The 20,753-nt window shown below is 41.6% G+C and overlaps 1 protein-coding gene across 46 annotated transcripts in view; it reads left to right on the forward strand.

Moving 5' to 3' along the window:
* KCNMA1 (potassium calcium-activated channel subfamily M alpha 1) overlaps positions 1 to 20,753 on the forward strand; it is a 779,318-nt gene that overhangs the window by 438,777 nt on the left and 319,788 nt on the right. For all 46 annotated transcript variants that reach the window (XM_063637484.1, XM_055275615.2, XM_055275604.2 and 43 more), the window contains 2 exons: positions 13,366 to 13,459; positions 14,785 to 14,896. In XM_063637484.1, the coding sequence (XP_063493554.1) occupies positions 13,366 to 13,459; positions 14,785 to 14,896 (206 nt within the window). The remainder of the gene's footprint in view (positions 1 to 13,365; positions 13,460 to 14,784; positions 14,897 to 20,753) is intronic.

The raw sequence follows: 20,753 nt of genomic DNA on the forward strand, positions 1-20,753 counted from the left end.
TCTTATTTATCTGACCAGCTTCAGCTCTGCTTCTATAATGAACTGTAACTACAGAAAACCATGGTGTGTATCTTTTTGTAACTGATGACTTGTTTCTCCTGAATTTTCACAACATCTTAACAATTATGGTTGATGTTAAAAACTCTCAGTGCACATGTACCCTAAAACCCTAAAGTATAATAAACAAACAAACAAACAAAAAAAAAAACAAAAAAACTCTCATGAGGTTATTTGTTGAAGTGAAATACATTATAAAAATACATACATATGAAAGGATGGCCAGGGAAGCCATTTCATTGAGTAACGGCCAGTTCTGTCCTCACCTTCCCTCTGTCTTGCCCCTCCTCGTCCCCAAAGCTGCCTCTTCTCGTGTGTAATGCCAGCGCTCTGTACAGTGTTCTGTTTAGAGTGGTTTGAACATTTTTCTGCCTGTGTCTCTCATTGCTGAAGTAACTCACCTCTCTCATATCGACTCTTACCCAGGAGCCGCACTGCAGACTCTTTGATGTAGGTCCTTTCTGCATGGCAGCTAAGGGCAAGCTGTGGTTTTCATTGCATGATGCAACCTCCCCCTTTCGGTTGTCGCCTCCAGGTTAACCAGATTCTTTTCCTGCACTGCCCATGCATGTTGACGTGCTTTCCCTGATGGCCCTGAATGTGGTGAGCACTGGACGCATGCATGAATTAAAGCAGCAAGCATTCCAATACACTGAAGCACTGGGCCCGAGGCTTCTCCTGCATCCCTGTGGGCCCTCAGTTTGCTGTGATATCACAAAGGCCACCCTGTCCCTTGAAAATTCAAGACTAGGACATTGGAAAAGAGAGAAATAAATCTCCTGTTTTTAGGTTTATGCTGAGCGAAGACTAATGACAAAGAATGAGAAGCTAGGACCAGTTTTCCAAGTAACAACCTACCTGATCATCAGTCCTACATGTTCCTGACTCCACCCAGGTGTGCACCAAGTGACCAGGATGATGACACCCTTTCATGTCTTTCTGAATAATGTTACCTGATTTGATTTTGCTTAGATCTAACAAATATCTAAATAAATAGATATACCTTTTAAAAGCACCTCTTGGGCTAAATGCCTCAGGAAATGCAATTATTGATCTTTCTCATAGTGTATCATGTTTAGGAAAACCATTAATTCAACTTTAAAATAAGTAAAATGGTACTACTAGAAAGAAATATTGCATTTGTTAAAGCATGTTGTCACTGCATTCAACATCATTGATTAGTAAATTGTGATCATTTTCTCTCCTTGAAATATAAGTTTTTGCCTTAGGGCTGTCTAATGACTTAAAAATGCTTTCTTGTCCTTTTTTTTAAAAAACTTGTATACTTCTTTGTTGTATTCTCAGAATGGACTTTTATAAAACACAACTGTCATGATCTGTTTTCTCACTGGATTTCTTTTTTTGTCATGTCAAATACATACTTTACATTTTAGACATGGCTTGGTTGTAAACTGAGAAAAATGTAAGGCGAGGCATTCCAAGCTGTGATAATCCTAGGGTAGGAATAACAGTTCCTAGAGAATTCTTGAGGATACTAGCTTGTCAGCATCCCTTAGCCCAAAACTAGGCACTAAGCAGTTGGAATGAAACAAAGCTGAATGCTTCTTATCTTATTTTTATATTTTCCTCATGAAAACTGATATTCTACAATCTGGGAGCTTAGTAGATTGAAGCTCTTCCCACACTCCTTTTTCCTCCTCTTCTATGAACCATATCCCCCATATTATATTGAAATGGACTTTGCTTAGAGTTTCATAACATGTTCTTTTGGTAACCAGTAAAAAGATCCTTTGAATGGGAGCATTTCCCTTTTTGAAAGGAGCTTAAATAGAATTACAGTACAGACCTGTGCAGGCAGGTGATCCTGCCCAGCACATTGACATATTCTCACTTTATGAACGCTTTCATCTGGGGGCTTGGCAAAGGAAACATCTGATTCTCTTTTGTGAGATTCTTCAGTACAGAGACCCATTCCTCTTTCCCAGAAAAACGCAGTGATTCCTCATAAAATGAAAGGATTTCTGAAGCCCAACAGAAAGTGGGGATACAGAGATCCATTCACGGAGACAGAAGAGAAAATCCTAAGAAATCAGCTTCCTGGGGCCATCCTAGGCCTCTCACAGAGATGTTTTTACAATGATAGGAATAACATCTCTAGAGAAGTTCAAAGATAAGGCAATAAAATTAAAAGGAGGGCCTGCAGGAGGAAGCAAGGAGAAAGACACTTCACCCCACTGAGCAGGTAATTCATCATATTTCTTTCCAAATTTATACCCAAAAGTCTAGTGGATGTCATTGATATGGTGGAAATAGCTATTTATTATGATTTTTCTTTTTTTGAGACAGAGTCTCACTCCGTTGCCCAGGCTGGAGTGCAGTGGTGCGATCTTGGCTCACTGCAACCTCTACCCCCTGGGTTCAAACCATTCTCCTGCCTCAGCCTCCCGAGGAGCTGGGACTACAGGTGTTCACCACCACTCCCAGCTAATTTTTGTATTTTCAGCAGAGATGGGGTTTCACCATGTTGGCCAGGCTGGTCTCACACTCCTGACTTCAAGTGATCCAACTGCCTCGGTCTCCCAAAGTGCTGGAATTACAGGCTTGAGTCACCACACTCAGCCAGCTATTTATTATTTCTGAAACATGGGCAGGGGAAACCTAATTTTGATAAATAAATGATTTTCAATGTTAATTAGAAGCAAGAGGGAAAGAAAAAAAAGGAAAAGAAATGTTCCAGGAGATGAGACGTTACTTTCATGAAGTTGTCAAGAAGGAAATGAAAAGTGTGCATATTTGAAGATATGATTGTATAATCATAGGGGTTAATAAGTCATTGCCATTTTCCCTATTAATGATGACAGTTTGTTTTAAAGGTAACTCATTGTGTCTGATTTTCCATGGTGGTGTTGGTTTCTACTGCCCAGGTCGCTTATGACATTCCTAAGGAGTGACTCTAGCCTTGTACTCAGCAGACCCATGACTTCTAATCAGCAGCATCTCAGACACTCCGTTTTGGCTGTGAGGCTGCTAGGCTCTCAACAAAACTCCTAAATAGGAAAACTTACAAAACTTCCAGGCCTTAGCTGTCAGCTAAAGACGGAGCTAAGACACAGCTATTTTATTTCCTTGTGCAATAAAGGTATAATTGTCTTCTATGCCAGAGGTCAGAAAGACTTCTACCAGGTCTTTCTCTGTGTGTTCTTAAAAAAAATCCTCAACAGCAACAACAACAACAACAAAACTTCAAGATGTTAGAAATAGATATAAGCTATTATAATTATCCTTCAGCATCACATATAAATTCACGTGTAACTTTAAACAAGCTGGTCCTTGTGGTGACTATATATGTTATGTGACATTGTTTTCTGTTTGTCAAAGTGAAGCAGCAGATAAATGGAACAACTGTTTTTTACATAATAATTTTTTTTCCAGATGTTCTCAGGCTTCCTACCTTCAGGATCAGCAAGTCTTCAGCATTCGTACTCTTTGTTAGTGTAGACCTTGAGTGCCCTGCTGAGGGGCTTGCGTGCCGTTCTGCTTGAGCGCAGATGTGGCCAAGAGGTACAAGAGTTGGAACTGTAATAGACCTCTTAGGCTACTGGCTGAAATACTAATGTTCAGAATAAGGAAGAGATACATCTCAGGCATCTCATTATTCCCAACTGTCAGTCCGGAACCCAGAAAAGGCTGGTTCTAGCTGTGGATTCAATAGTTTTAGCTTCTCTACTCCAAATCCTTGCAGGTAGACCCATAGCAAGGTGCCATTGCCAGGGTCATGCCATCCAGGTATGACAGGACTATGTCAAAGCCAGGAAGGAGGGCAAGAAAAGGGAGTATAAGGCATAAGTTAAATAGGGGACTGGTGAGATGACCAGGCGAGGCCCAGAGAGTCCAAGGCAAACATCTGGAGAAGGCTCAGACAGAATTTTGAAGTCTGCATCTAGTAACAGCCCAAAGAAGTCCCACAGTGATTTGAAAGTCTGTTATGCTGTGGGAGTACCAGCCTACCTGCCCAACCGTGCCCTGATTGGCCAGCCTTTGGCAAATAGAGAGCTTTTCTTTTCTCTTAGGAGCCTCTGCCATCCCCTGTATGAATATGAGGGCTTCTTATTTGGGAAGGCTTGATATGAAGTGCCTTGAAACTGTACCCTGAGCTACTTTCTCTAGGATGCCCTCTCTTTCAGAAATGTGAGCTCCAGGCCGTTGCTCCCCAATGGCTAGGGGTTGTTGGCTATCCCTGGTTATAGATTATTGTTTATCAGCCTCCTAGCACATAGGTGGCAATATTTAATATCCAGAAAAAAAGGCATAGGAAGAAGGTAGTGGTTACATGAATAGTCTATTCTTGTTTCCCTAGGACTAAATTCCTGTAGATGTGAGAGGAGTGTGGATCCAGGGGTCAGAGGTTCCATTCCCCATGCCAGTCTTTGTGTCTAGATTCTCAACTATCCATTCAGACCTGGGAGTTCTCTTCTCCTTCTTTTCCCCCGTTTCTAATCACCTCATCTAGGCTGTCCTGTTTTGTGGGTGGTCCCAGAGTGGGGTTGGGGTTGGGTGGAGAGCATATACTTGTGCTGGGAGGCTGGGGATATTTGTGTGTACATGTTGTGTGGGTGCCCACCCACATGAACCACTCCATACCTATACATGGCTCATTGACCCTGCCCTCGAAGAACTTTCACTCTGTCTTCTGGTATATATGCATGAGTGCATATGCATTTAGTGCTATTTGAATCATCTACTCCATTCCATTCCTCTTCTAGATAGATAAGAGTTTCCTAAAAAAAAAAGGGGGGGGATAGCTAGAATCAGTGGAGGGAGCAGAATGAGTGAGTAGAATTGGTCAGTCATGATTCCTAAGACAGTTTAGTGAAAACTAAAATCAAGCAATACTTGTTTGGAAAGACTCTGTTTTATGTAGTAGGTTAGCTCTGATTTATTACATAAAAGTTGCTGGCAAATATGAACACTAATTCTACTCTGGTAACAACTGTGATTGAAATCATTGTAGTCTGTAGATAAGCTGGAGAAAACAAGCATTAGTGGGTAGGTTGTCTTGGACATCATTCCAAGAGCGTAACAGTGAAAAAGTACATGCTCTAACAGAAGAAAGCCTAGAAGAGAGATTTATAAGACACATGACTGGTTCAGATCTCTGCCTCTTATGTAGATCCATGCTAAGCCAACCAGGCAAGGAAAGCTCTCATCTCTTAAAAAAAAAAAACTAGGAAAAAAGGAGAATACACAAACTCCTGTGGCCACTCATTAAAGTGACTCATGGCTTTCTCTGTCAAGAAATCTTGGCTAATTATTTAGCATTTATGAGACTGTGTGGCTGCCTTCATGGAAATGTAATTTTTCACTTTTTCTTCTTTAATACTCTATAGAATTATACTAGGCATTTGTGAAATCTCACAATAGCTCAATGCACAGCCTGTTGGGCATTTGGATTACAATGCAACACCAGATAAAGAGGCAGTAAAGCAGATACAAATGAAAAAATAAATGAAAAAAATAGAAATAATTGATCCTATCAGTTTTTGTTCAGTTGAATGATTGCCTTTTGGGGGGCATTTTCTACAAACAATTACTATTATCACTATTATTATTACCTTAGTTTTAGAAATTACTATCACTTTTGGGTACTGAGTCATCTGATTCATTCTTAGAACAACCTTGGGAATTCGTAACCTTATCCCCAGTTTACAGAAGAGAAAACAAAGGCTTGAAGAGGTCAAATTATTTCCTCAAGATCCTATAGCTAGTAAGTGATAGAGCTGGAACTTTAACTCTTCCATTGAATTCTGAAACTACCTAGCTGCCAACCACTTTTGAGGTCAACTTGTAATGCCTGTATTTTGCTTTTGCTATACCTATCTAGGTCCATCGTAGATAAAAATATGGAAGGAAGATTGGAAAGGAGACTCTTAGTTGTGATATAATATTAAAACCTTGTTACATTAAATTTAAAAGAGCTTCATAACAAACAAGAGGGTTCTCGCCATCTGAGTTTCTTGAAAACAAATGATCTGTGTGTGTTTTATTGAGAAATTTACAAGGAATTGACATATTCCATTCTCTCTGTTAGCAATCTATGTCATTTTCTTTGTCTCCTAGAAGAATGTTTTAGGAATAATCATTCAGGTAGACATCCTGAGCCTTACAACTGCTCTGAAGTCAACTGCTATCATTGTTTCAGGATTCTCCATATTACTCAAAGCTCAAGAATACAGAGCGTATACGGATTCTAAAGAGTTGTGACAGTTTTTATACTACTTTCCAGTATGCTCAAATTCATTTCAACATGGAATACATATATTTGTGGCTATTGGATCACATCTCTTCAACTGAGCAGAGCTATAATTAGAAGCCTGCTGCCATCAAAAGGATTAATAGTCCTGTTGATACAAACCCATAATTGATGACTTCCCAATAAAGCCAGTTAACCAGCTGGCATGGGATCATAATTGGTTGGTACTGCAGAGTAACAAAAACTCTTTTCTATTTACATTAGAGCCATTTCAAGGTCTAAGAAAAATGTTTTAAGATAAAAAAGGGGGGCCTGTTTTGATGTTATCATCATTACTATCAATGAATGATTGACCACAAACTGACCCATCAAAGATAACCACATCTTAGAAGATGTTCTGGGATAAAGTGAAGAGGCTTTATTCTATTTGGTAAAACTAAAACTACACAACTTATTGAACACATGCCCCGTCCAGTGTAAACATGAGAAGAATCAATATTAGAAAGATAAACTCTTAGGTACACAGCTCCGATAAGATAAGTAAAATGGCATCATGAAGAAAACCAAAAGAATACAAAGCTTTCAGCTTGGATCCGGTCAGGTTCAGGGCAGTCTTGGGGTGTTGTCCAGTTCAGGAGAAAATGTTCTATGTAAATATTATTGCTTTCTCGATGATGAATTCATATCATGTCATTCACACTAAATCCATTATTGTTATTAGCTCACAAAATATTTTTCTGTGATCTTAAATTTTATGAATAATAATATCAGTTTCTAATTTGAAGTACATTGCAAAGACTTGCCTCCTTTTAAAATTAGTCTGTCTCATAATATTCTGGCTGGCTAGATGCTTTTATTCCAGTGTAGGCAGGAAAACTGAGACACTTAGTTTATCCAGTATATCCAGAGGTAGCCAGGAAAACTTCAAATCACTTAGACCTACTCCCTCTTGGTTATAGATAGATTCCATAAAAATCCATATCTATATGATGTCATCTTTTTTATTTATTTTGATTGGATCAAATGGGATGCAAAGCTTATTAATCATCTAGTTCATAATTAAGAGTCTTCAGAGTAAGTATTATCAGCTTTCATTATCTTCATCCTTGTTCTCCTAGAATAGGAGAGGGTGAGGGAAAATTGGGCCACTCGAAGGGTCATTCATCTTTAATCAGATGGATAACTAGGAGTTATTCCTCTGTAAGCAGAAGAACTTCCCCTCAGCCGATGGGATCAGTCTTCGTGATGCCACTGCCCCACACAGGGTCCCAGAGAGGACTTCTGGGGATTATTAGTGTCTCACATGACAGTCTCTACAGAGCAGGGTTAGGGTTAGGTACAGGTTGAATACATCTGCTTCCTCTGCATTTTCCTAGACCACCCAACAGACACATGAGTTTTTTTCTAGGGCAGTTTGTCCTCCTCTATGAAGGATTTATGAATCAGTCTGCCCCCATCATTTTTGCATGAGCTCCAGGTGAGGCTCTGTTCATAGCAGACACTATGTCTTATGCTTCCTCTTCCTCTCCAAGAATGCTGCACTCCATCTGGAGAGGAAGTGGTATGGCACAAGGCTAGTGGGTCTCTATGCTAACTCTACCACATAGCTGCAGGGTCTTGGTTGGATGTCTGAGCCTCTGCTTCTCTGTCTGTAAAATGGGGATTATAGTACAATATCTACTTTATTCTGCCATTTTGTGAGGACCAAATGCAATAGCATATGTAAATTTTCTACAATTGTCTGGTATTATTACATTGAATTGAAGAATAATTGAATATGAACATAATGAGACAGTTTAGATTTTTTTTGCTCTCAGTAGCATGGGAATTCAGAGATGGAAGAGGTCAATAAGGGCACAAGTAGTTTGCTGAATCAAGCCTTGAGGTTGGCCTCGAAGACTGCCCAAGGTTTGAACACAAAGAGTAATCAGCAGTTGAAGAGGCCACAGAGAAGGCATAGATTTAAAATTAGGGAATACATGGGTCACATTCATGAAATAATGAAGGCAAGGGTTTGGACTGAAACATAGTAGAAAATAAAGTAGGAGATGTAGAATGAGTTTAGGTTTTAGAAGTTCTTCCTAGCCAGGCTTAGAGTTAATGTATGAAACAGGCGAGGACTGTGATGGTGGATGAATGACATCTTTTAATTAAATTAATTTGGCAACATTGCAGAGGTGAGACTAGGAGAAGAGTCTAGAATCATTAGGCTTATTGCATTGACTCATGTCTGTGGTGCTGTGGGCCTGAACTCTGCCTGTCCATAATCCTGGTGGGAATTGAGAGGGCCCCATTCAATTTAAAAAGGGACTAGCCATAAGAGTGAGGTGAATTTGAATGTTGGAAATTATTTCACAAAACGCTATCTTATTCCTCAGCCAGTCCCTTCCCTATTAAATCATCTTGGGTGTGTGTTATTGTTGTTGTTATTCTTAAGCTACTTACCATTTCTTTATCCCTTGTAAATGATGGTCTCTTTAACCCCTCCCCATCTGTACTTCATCATTTTTCCTTTTAATCTTAATCTAAAATGTGCTCAGCAGGTACTCTCTGATTGTTAATTGGAACGTCCACTGGTGAAGCTTGCACAGTGGCATTGCAATTGCTTCCCTGTATCTTTTTAATTTTTTCACCCCCTTGTTAGCATCTGAAACAGAAAATGTCTGTTCAACCCCTTGATCCCAGCAATTAGCTAAGTGGTATGCAGCTGGTTATATGGGGGCTGGCTCAAACACTGAATCATCTCTGTTCAGGTCTGAATGGGAAGCTTCTCGAGCAGCAACACCTATAATTAGTGTGTAATTGCAAGAAAGGTTTTTTGGGAGTGGCAGGTCTCAAAGTGGTGTTCCTAGATGAGCAGCATCCCCATTATCTGGGAAACTGTGAGAAATGCAAGATCTAGGGCCCACCCCTAACCTACTAAATCAGAAACTGGGGATGGAGCCCAGCAAGATTTTAACAAGCCCTCCAACTGCATGCCAGAGTTTAAGAACCACTACCCTTGAGAAGTAGCTTCACAGGGTTCAGCAGCCAGACTCAGGGAGGTGGGAAAACAGACTGCAGGAAACCCAGGGAAGTTTAGAGGCTGTGAGGAGGGAGTGATCCTTCCTTCTTGGAGACGAGGAAGATGCCCAGAGGAACCACTTTGTGCTTAGAGCTCCTGCCCTCTGAAAAAAAACCTGGGTAGCCCTCACTTGCCTTGTGCTCTGAAAAGATAAGTTCTGAAGTCAGTCTTCTGGAAGGTCTGTTGGATCTTCCTGCTCAAGAGTCTTTTTGAAAATTCTATTACTAAGTAGATGAGGAAAGAGAAACATTTCCCACTTTGGGTGAGTCTCATTTTCCTCTGTAGAGGCATCTAAATGCTGAGGATATACTTACTTGATGGCCAAGAGGAAACAGGAGTTTGTATTTCAACCTCTACCCTACAACTGAACATTTATTCCGTAAGAATCAACTCTTTACTGAGGCTCTTTTGAAGGTGCTCAGTCATGAGTCCTGGTCAACATGCTGAATTTGCCTATGGTTTTAGTATCACACTTGTTTCATGGATTATGGAAGCCTAGAAATGAATAGTCTGCCACTTACCAAGTATCTTATATCCTCTAATTATTAAGAGGATATAAGTTAAGTTAGTTGACCTGTAGCAATTTAGGGTAAGTCAGTTTTCTACTACCAGAGGCAGAACTAGTGTTATTTCAGTTAGTAAAACTCCACTTTTTTTTTCCTATTGGCAACATATGCCCATGTAAATCCTTCTGAGGTGGATATGCCTCATCAGACTGGAAATCTAAGTCTGTGTGTGATCCAGAATCACTTTCCTTTGTAGATTTTTTTTCTTTAAAGCACAATTTCTTTGCTAGCTTTTGGAGTTTCTGTGTATCTAGACAAGGAAACTCCTCCTACTTTACACAAGAAGGGAGAGGTGTTTGTATTTCATTCTCCATCCTATAATGTGCATTAATATTTAAGATGAAGTCTCTTTGGGAGGAAAATAAATCCTGGTTGATATGGCCAATTCTTTTGTTGTTGAAATATGTATTCTTTTTTTAAAGGATCAATGAACTTCTCCATGGGTTGTTTCCATTTGGGGAATGAAATAATGGGGCTTTGGAAGCTCCACTCTGTGGTCTCCGATTGTGCGAGTCCGTGAACTATAGGCACTCAGAGGACTTATCTCAGAGGGGATCTGATAAGCAGTTCTGTTGCCACTTGAAAAAAATCAGGCAGGACATTTCTCCTGGGGCTGTAGTGGCAAGCAGGAAATAGCTAAAAGAGATAGAAAGTACATTGCCCGATCACTCATCCTATATGGGTCTTTTGTCCCAGAGTTTCCTGCTTCTCTGCCTGCCCCTTGCCCCCTCATATTATTGGGGTGTGCTCATATTACCTGCCAGCTTCAGCCAGAGAAAAAGCCACCCACGCCAGCAGCATCATTTACTTCCTTTAGTATTTCAGCTCCAAGTCTTGCACTCAAGGAATGATAATGAAACATGATGAAATTGGTTCTAAATTTTTTGAAAGGGTTAGAGAAAAGGTCTTGTATGGCTTCAACATGGTTTCCTGTAAACCAGGGGTGTTGTTAAGGTGCGTTTTTCAACACCCATGTCCTCTAGCTTCAAGCCCTCTCACTGTGGCCATTGAACATAAGCATTATGAGGAGGGATGACAGAAAGGACCAGGAAGGTAAGAAACAGTGGAGAAGTCGCTGCAGCCAACTCCTTATGCTCTTCTCAATACCTGTTTCCATTTATGTTGAATCCAAATGTCCTCTGCGGCATTCAGCTCACATCTCTCCCCCAACTGTTCCATTTTCTACCACAGCCTGGCAAATACTTTTCCAATTAGCTGTGTTTCTAGGTTACCACCAAATTAACCACAGAGGCCATGGGACTAATAGGAGCTAGGGAACTCACGACGGCCCCAAATACGCCACCAGTAACTCCACCAATAACGACTGTGAGGGCAGCTGTAAGGTTTTTGGCCTTGGTGAAACAATAGTCAGTTTTCCATGATAGTCTTGGAAACCAAGCCCTTTTTTCTCTCCCCTTGACTGCGTATACATCAATCTTGATGACTATGAGTTTATAATGCACAGCTACGTGAGTCCCCACTGGCACAAGTGAGCACCTGAGTACAGTAGTTACCTACAGATCTCACCATCCTTGCTTGCTTATTCTCTGACACACACACACACACACACACACACACACACACACACACACACCATTTACTCTTTAGTAATGTATTCTGCCAGTGGCTTCCATAGCGTAGAGATGCATTGTCTCTTCAACCCTGGAATCTATAGGATTTCTAGTCAACCTAGTACCTGTACATTTTTCACTGCGACTAGAGTGGCTGGGAACTCTGACACCCATGGACCTTTGGGTCTTGTTTTTGAAACAAAAACAAGCACCCCCATGGCCTGAGAATTGCAAAAGTGTCACCGATTCACTGTAGCCGGGATTTTCCTTTTTTCATAGAAATTAGTACTGTGTAGGAGAGCAGGCCTAGAGCCGTGGCAGGCTGTGATGTTTGGCTTCCTTGCTTGTGTCTCCTTTCAGCATTGGACGAACCAAATTCCATGCTGTCTTTCTACCCACTTCCCTACCTTAGTGAAAACCTGGCAATTGTCATTTTTTTTTTAAGAACTGTTTTTCAGTGTTGTTTTTTGTTCAGTCCACCTAGTTTGTGAATGCAAATATAGGTTACTGTTAATGCTTGTCTGGAGATTTTTCCACGTGATTTGGGAGATGACATAGGGCATGTTTGACTTGTAGCAGAGATGAAGAATGGATAAATCCAGTGCATGGAACATGATCGGAGATTCCCACAGACTAACTCACCCTGCCTCTAAGTGGGCCCCGAGTTCTTCTACTGCACAGATTCCTGCCTGTTGAACAGCCAAGCGTTGTCCTTACAGAAGTGCAACTATACTAACTGGTATTGCACACAGTGATTTCCAAAGTGGCACTACTAGGAAATCTTCATCTTCCATTTCTCAAGCTGGCCCTCTCCTGGAGGGAGGAGGTCTATGTCGCTTCCCTTTAGCTAAAGTGTTTTGCTTCTCTTGGTATTCTGTCTCCTTTCCCTCACCTCACTTCACCTTCACATTCCTGGCCTGGGTGTTACTATTTATCTACTGATCACAGAATACTATATGAATTTCCATTCACAGCTTTGAGTGTTTATGAGGCTTTCCTACTTCCCAGCCAGCCCAAACCTTGGAACTTTCCACACACTGATCCTCTGATCAGTTTGACACAGGAAAGCACACGGAAGTCTTATACCAGTTTTTATAGTAGTACCCTTTTGAACTGGCGACTCTTGAAGTAGAGTGCGCTAGGGGTTTGCGTTGGCTGCTCAACACATACACCAAGTCAATTAGCATGCGTGCAAAAAAAAAAAAAAAAAAATTAACCCTTAGAGTACTGCTTCAACCTTTTGGTTTAATGGTCTGAATTTGACTGGTCGGACAATGCTTCTTTCCCCAGATCCGAGTCCTGCACAGAAAGTCCGTGCTTAATCTAGCCAGAACCTCACCCAGGATCCTCTCCTCTCTAGCTTTCTTGAGATGCTCCTGGGTCCTGTATTTATTAATCAACTAATGGTTTTTAAAAGGTCCAAAACACAACCACTGTGTTTAATTGAAAACAGGCCCCACTGCCAATGCGTTGGAGGGCATGAGGAACTGTGTTTTAGCTTTGGTATGTGTCCTCTCAAAGAAAGAAAGAAGTTCTTTAAGGGTTAATATGAAATTAAGGAATTTGGAGGCCTCTCCTGCTTGTCCTTCCTCCAAGGTATCTGCATGATCCTCTTTAGATTCTTAGTTCAACTGCTGAATGATGATAAAAAATTGATAGATATATAATAATTTCGAAAACAATAAATAAAAGAACAGTAGTTCCTGAATGGTTGAATGGAAAGACCCCTTGGCAATGCTTGCTTGATGATCCCAGGAGGCAGAAAGACCAAATGTTTTCTTTTATGAATATTCATTTCATCGTCTACCCTAAGCACTACCACTTCTCAGCATCGTGGGAGACTGGATGATACTACCTGTCATTTACCTCTTGCTTTTTCTTCTTCCTGTCTAATAGCCCAATAGAATCCTGCCAGAATTTCTACAAAGATTTCACATTACAGATCGACATGGCTTTCAACGTGTTCTTCCTTCTCTACTTTGGCTTGCGGGTAAGTTTGTGCAACATTGTTCGGTATCACAATGGGGTGTTTCAGTCTGGGACCCAGGGATCATCCCCCTTAGCCTCTGCTCTCGCAGTCAAGATAAAACCCAGTGTTTCCAGGAGAAACAGCACACCTGCATTCTGATTTTCAGTCTAGGAAAGAGCCCTCTCCTTAGCTAAGCATTTTCTGGAGTTCACATCAGTTTTGTTTCAAGGGGGAGAAATAGGGATTTAAGAAAAATGATGATGTATCCACTGGTGGATTGTTTCTCTTCTCTCTATTCACACAATGCCATGTTCCCTTAAAAATTAAATAGAAATAGGCCGGGTGTGGTGGCTTATGCCTGTAATCCCAGCACTTTGGGAGGCCGAGGCAGGTGAATCACCTGAGGTCAGGAGTTCGAGACCAGCCTGACCAACATGGTGAAATCCCATCTCTACTAAAAATACAAAAGTTAGCCAGGCATGGCGGCGGGCGTCTGTAATCCCAGCTACTCAGGAGGCTGAGACAGGAGAATTGCTTGAACCCAGGAGGCAGAGGTTGCAGTGAGCTGAAATCATGCCACTGCACTCTGGCCTGGGCAACAGAGTGAGACTCCATCTCAAAAAAAATAAAACAAAACAAAAGTAAATAGAAATAAACCTCTTCAGCTCTTAAAATTATGTTTAGCAGTGTTCACTTAGCTGAGCCCTGAGAGAGCAGTTGTGAGTATGAATGAAAGGAGGGTGAGGAGAGTAGATGGATAGAATTGTGTGTGTGTGTGTGTGTGTGTGTGTGTGAATGTGTGCATATGTGCTTTATTTATAGTTATATTTACATGAATGAGTCTAATAAAAGTAAAATCACCCAATCTTCCCCATGAAGCTGTTGGGAACCACAGAAAAATACACTGCCTGATCTTTCTCTAAGACTAGCATAGCATATAGTTAGTCTATATAGGGCTCTCTATGGGGCACTAGAAAACGTGTGTGTCCGATCATAAAAGCATGTGCTTTGTGTAGATATGAGAAGGACATAATGTCTCCCTCCAGACCTTAAAAATTAAATAGAAATGGGCTGAGTGTGGTGACTCATGCCTGTAATCCCAGCACTTTGGGAGGCTAAGGCAGGTGGATCATCTGAGGTCAGGAGCTCGAGACCAGCCTGGCCAACGTGGTGAAATCCCATCTTTACTAAAAATACAAATATTAGCCAGGTGTGGTGGCCCTATGAAAATTCAAAACATACCCCTATGAAAACTCAAAACTTACCCTTTGACAAAAGAGTGTACATTGGATGCTGGCACCATGCTTCTCATGTTTTTTCTCTTTCTTATTTCTTTTTTCCCCCAGTTTATTGCAGCCAACGATAAGTTGTGGTTCTGGCTGGAAGTGAACTCTGTAGTGGATTTCTTCACAGTGCCCCCTGTGTTTGTGTCTGTGTACTTAAACAGAAGTTGGCTTGGTAAGTCAGCCTCTCTTTCCTTCTCCTTCCTGGTTCCTGAGTCATGGCTGAAGGACAGAATTTGCAGTGGACGAGGGGGCTGTCTCCCTACAAACAATGTTGTATGTATTAATGTGAACAACGGGCTCTTGGAGTTTTAGAAGTTGATGGTGGCAGCTCTCTTTGGAGCACTAGCCCCAAAGGGTTTGTACAGTTTGTGCTTCAGGTAGTACAGTTTTATCATCGTCAAAGCCTAGTGGTCATCACTGTCACAGCCAGGGCCTTTATGTTCATGGTTCTGTCACTTTTCATTCAGGAACTTAGAGTCAGGACTGGATTAAGAAGCCCATGGGGGTAAGGCCAACTTTCCGAGTGGCTGGCTCAGGTACCCCAGAGGCCTGCCTGCCAAAGTTAGCTTCGGTCTGCTTCCAAAAAGTGGGTTCTTCATGGTCTATTTATAGGTACAAGGTTCTTTGGAGGGCAGGGAGAGATGAAGCTTCTTGAGTCATCTCTCACCTTACAGGAGACCGAGGTCCCTTTCTGTGTTAAGGGGAGAGTGCTGCTGGGCTGTACTGTACAGGGCACTTCCTGGACCAGGACTAGAACACTTTAGTGGGGAAAGTAACTTGACCAGAGGATAGTCATGGAAGCCCAGGGCTTAGAGAGACAGCTTCAAGTTTCTCATTGCTGCGTTGATTTCATTTTTTCCCTGAATTCAGAGTATTCCTGCTGTCATGGGGTCTACTAGGGAAGAAGGCAGGCTGAAACAGAACCTGGAGGACTATTTGTGGGTTCCTTCTGTCCTTATTTTTAGGATTTTTGGCTTAATTATTTAAAAAGTAATACGTATATGTTGTAATCAATGAAAACAAAGATGTGTGAAGAATGCATTCATCATCTTTTCCCCTTGGGTCCATCACTGCCTCCTCGTTTAGACACCCAGGGTTCGCAGGCCTTTACATGTGCACACATAATAGTGTTTTAGAGATGGTGGTGTTTGTATAAGAAATTATATCAAGTAATTACATTGCACCACAATTTGGCTTCGTAACTAATTATGATGGACATTCCTTCAGCTCTGTGATAACTCATTTTGTAAGAGTTGCATAAAATTCCATAATTTGTTTGTATCACAGTATATTCAGCTATAACCCTAATGATAGACCACCTGAATGTTTTCCTTTTCCTTTTATTGCTGCTAGAAACAATGGTTTAATAAACATCGTTATTCATATATTTGTATAATTCTATTTCTATCAGTAGTTCCAGGTTCCTGGAAGAGGAATTGCTGGTTCAAAGAATACGTGTATATTATTTTGTGCAGACATTGATGGATAACTTAAAAAATGTTGTGTCAAGATAGGCTTCCACTAGCAATCCATTTTGATGCCATTGCTAGCACTGGGAATTTATTATATACCTAGTGTCAATTATTTTTTTTAAATAAGCACCTTCTTAATATAGTATGTGTGGTAATCTCTATATTATATGCACATACACATGTGTGCATGTGTATATGTATGTATGTGTCCATATCCTAAAAAGATTTCTTTTGCTACTAGTTTTCTCATTAGAATTATATTCTCTTGCTCTAAGGAAAAGTTTTCGTTTTGGACCTGAGATATGCTTGGTTAGACTGGATTTTTTGCTTATCGTATCCTGATTCCTCCTTATTTTCTCCTTATCCTGATGAGGCTAGTAGAGTCACACACAAATCTGAGAAGTGTCCTCAGTGTAACTTACGTGTCCCTGGGTGCCAGCGGTCCCAGCTGCTGCAGCTTCACTGTTAACTGGCTTTGTGACCTGGGAGCTCACTTTTCTTCACCTAGCCCACTGTTTTTCATCTGTAAGATAAAGATTTGGCTAGATGATTTCGAAGAATCTTTTAGCTCAGAAAGTCTTTAAGCCTTTTCAGTCATTAATGGGAAATTTGGGATCTAGGTCATTGGGGTGGACAGGGAAGCTAGTAGAATTCTATCAGCAGCATCCCTGAGTCAAAATTATGGATGAGCTGTTAACAGGGACTCCTTTTAAAACATCTTGTTGCTAAGAGTTCAAACACATATCCATGCACACACAGGGAAATCAACGGGGAAGGGGAGAGGCGGGATCTACCTTCTTCACTGGGCTGTGCTTAATTACCCTGTGCACTCAAACAACCACTTTGCTTTCTGTATCCTCAGTTTTCTCATCTGAAGAATGGGGGTTTAAATGAAATTACCTTCTAGTCCTCACACTTCATGAATCTGCACTTTCTGCCAGTGTCCATTCTCTCTTGGTCCCCTGTGGGCCTGGGTGATGGAAGGGCTTCCTGGTGACTGTGGTGGAGACATCCTCCTCTGCAGTGAGCAGAACATGCCCCCAGTAAAAGTGTGGAGCCCAGCCTCCTTGTGGTGAGTGACACGTTTCCTGAAGCATTTTAGGGCCAGGAGTTCTGGTATGCTTTGAAATCCGTAGCCTTCTTGTGGATGATTTAATTGTGATTTTTGGAGATATGTTGTGATCTCATAAACAATCTATTGGCACAAACACAGAATGAGGGTGACAAATAATTGAATAGGAAATAAAAGAGGTGGAAATGAATTTCTAGTGAGATACATCTTTGTGTCAACTGTGGTCGCTTTCCAAAAGAAATGTGCTCTAAATGTGCTACTATTTGCATATTAATATTTATCGAGCATCTACTATATGTCAGGTACCATTCCAGATGATTGGGAAACAACAGTGAAGAAATAGAGTCCTATCCCCCTATACTCCTATATTGCAGTGTGGGGAAAGCAGGAAACACTGACCCTAATAAAGAAGTAGATGATACGGTATGGTTAGGAAGCATAAGTGCTATTAAAACTGAACACATAGAACAATAACCTTTTGGGCTATGAAATACTAATAACAAAAATAAAAAATAACCTCTTTCCTCTCGTAGGAGAAAGCACCTTTAATGAAATGCTTTAGGTTCTTTGGTAACAAAATTTCCTTGGGTGAGATCTAAAACTGATCTCCCTGTTGTGGAAAAGAATTCAGTATAATAATATTTCAGGGAGGTTCTCATCTGACTTAATACATGGGTTATTACATTGTGAAACAATTATTTTACCAATGAGCTTCCAGAGAGAAAATGAACATTCTCATGAGATATGACTTATAAAGGAGAAGAAATAATCCCATTCAATAGGGGCATTTCAGGCATGGCTGCCCTTCTCCTGGAAAGTGGAAGGGTGCTGCCTTTTCTGGCTGAGGTTTGGGATAAGATGCAGGAAACCGAATTCTATCCCAGCTCTCCTGCACAAACTTTCCCGGCCCTGCTGAGGGTACAGGACTGTGCAGTAGCTGGCTCTGTGGGAGATAAAAACCAGAGTGAAGGCAGGGTCCCTGCCCTTACCTTTCCCAGAACGCTCTTCACGCCATGTTTAGTTTTCAATTGTCAGCATATGATTACATGTTGTATAGTACAGAATATATTCATTGCACAAATCATCCTAGTGTATGTAACGGTGTACTCATAGAGACACTAATATGTAGTCAGCTTCTACTGTGTGATGGGCAGAGCTCTGGAAAGCCCCTCACATACATGGACTCACTTAATCCTCAGAGCAAACCTGTGAGGCAGGACTTGTCATTTCTCCATTTACAGATGAAGAAACTGAGGCTAAGAGAGATTATCTTGTCCAAGGTCACATCTCCTGGGAGTGGTGGGAGGGGCGCATTCCCCAAGATGTGGTCTGACTTTATGTCCACACTCTTCCTCTGCTCTTCTTTCTGTGTCCTTACCCTTGAATGATTTGGGGTTGGGAGGCCTGGGTTGGGAACGACAGGGCTGATTTTGCTGCGTTGTGTTGGCATCCCTCCATTGGTGCTTACTCATAAAGGGCTTCACTCCAGGCAGGAAGAGAGGGAAGAGATCTTATTTAAGACTCTGTGTTCTCCTGGCTCTTCTTTCCCCCTCCTCCTTGCCCACCTCCAGTTTCTAGAAATGCCAGGAGGACCAGAAGAATGCAGAGCTCGCCTGGTGTCTCCCAAGTCCTAGTGCTCCTCAGCAGCTTGGAGATCCGACCTGCTCCATCTGGGACAGAGAGACTGGGGCTTAAGCACATCCCCAGATATTGGCGCAAAGTAGATTAAAGCTCAGCTCTGAGCTCCACCAACTCAGTCCACATCTTGGCTAAACTGCTTGCTGATGGGTCACTCAGTGTGAGCATTTTATCTGCCTCAGGCTCAGTTATCTCACCTGTACAATGGGCTAATTATAGCACCCACCTCATAGGGATTCACCGAGGTAATGTGAGTAGAACAGCACGTACTTCATATTGGCTTAATGAACAGAAGCCAGGATTACCTCGGTCTCTCTTTCTAACCTACCCATCATATTTTAAAGCACCGCAAGAGAAAACAAACCAGAACAGAATAAAATATAAGGCGGCGGATGTGAGGACACTCATGTCGGCAAGCAGCAAGACGCTGCTTATTTTAATTCCTGCCCCCACCCACCAACTTATTCATTTTGTTTCCCTTACAAATCCCAACCTCACTAAAATAAATGCACCTTGAAATGAGAGCTTTATCTTATTTTGAGATTTGAATAACATGCTCCAAGGAGAACTCATTTGTCCGTCTGTCTCATTCTCTTTTGGGAATGTATCCCCAAGGTAGGTCAATGGGCTGTGCTGCCTCTGTTTGTGTGTATGTTTTTTTGTTTTTGTTTTTTGGAGTTTTGCTCTTGTTGCCCAGGCTGGAGTGCAGTGGTGCGAATATTGGCTCACTGCAACCTCTGCCTCCCGGGTTGAAGCGATTCTCCTGCCTCAGCCTCCCTAATAGCTTGGATTACAGGCACTTGCCATCACACCCAGCTAATGTTTATATTTTTAGTAGAGACGGGGTCACCATGTTGGCCAGGCTGGTCTCGAACTCCTGACCTCAGGTGATCTACCCGCCTCAGCCTCCCAAAGTGCTGGGATTACAGGTGTGAGCCACTGCACCTTGCCTGTGTGTATGTTTTTGTTGAGGGTGATCTTGTAGGATTTAAAGAAGGGAGTAGGGGGAAAGTAATGATGCACTCACCAGCCAGTTTTCTAGCCCATTTTTATTACCTACTGTGCGCTCAGCACTGGGATGAGAGGAACACATGCCGGGCCACCTTGTGTCCTACTGGTACTGTGATTTCCAACACCATCCCCTGTTCTTTGACTGATGAAATCAGTGTATGATAAGGGACCATGGTCATTGGAACCATGATTGGAAAACCATAAACTTGATTCTATTATTGTCTGCATCAGAATTGGCCTTAGACCTTAAACCTTAAAACCTTCAGTAAACTCTGCTAGAAAATAGAAAACTCTGCTAGGAAACAGAAAAATGAGTTGATGCCCAATCACAGGGCAATTGCAATCTGCTTATAAATATATGCCCAAACAGTTCTTTTTTTGTGTCAGAAGGCAATAAAAACAGGATTATATAAAAAAAGCACAGGTGCTTAAAAACAACAACAGCAAAAGGACAAAACATTGTTCCTGTTTGAGACTAAGGTTTCAATCTCATTTTGGAACCAAAATAAACACACATGCAGTGACAGCAGGTAACACTACCCACTATATAATTAAGCCCGTAATTGCGAGGTACAGGCTGTAAAGGCCGTGGGAGTTCAGAGGAGCAAGAGCTCATGTGGGTTGGAGAATGAGGATAGGCTTCTGGGAGAGGCTGGGGCTCAGTGGAGGCTGCAATGATGGGCTAAGACAGGGAGAATGAAGCCTAGCGTGTGTGAAGCATGGTATGTACCCATGGAAGCTAATACCAGCCTAGACAAGAAAGTGGCCTTGCAAACAAGAAATGGGGAAAGGATTCCCTATTTAATAAATGGTGCTGGGAAAACTGGCTAGCCATA

The sequence above is a fragment of the Symphalangus syndactylus genome, chromosome 4, assembly GCF_028878055.3.
Source record: "Symphalangus syndactylus isolate Jambi chromosome 4, NHGRI_mSymSyn1-v2.1_pri, whole genome shotgun sequence".
In the NCBI taxonomy this organism is placed as follows: domain Eukaryota; kingdom Metazoa; phylum Chordata; class Mammalia; order Primates; family Hylobatidae; genus Symphalangus; species Symphalangus syndactylus.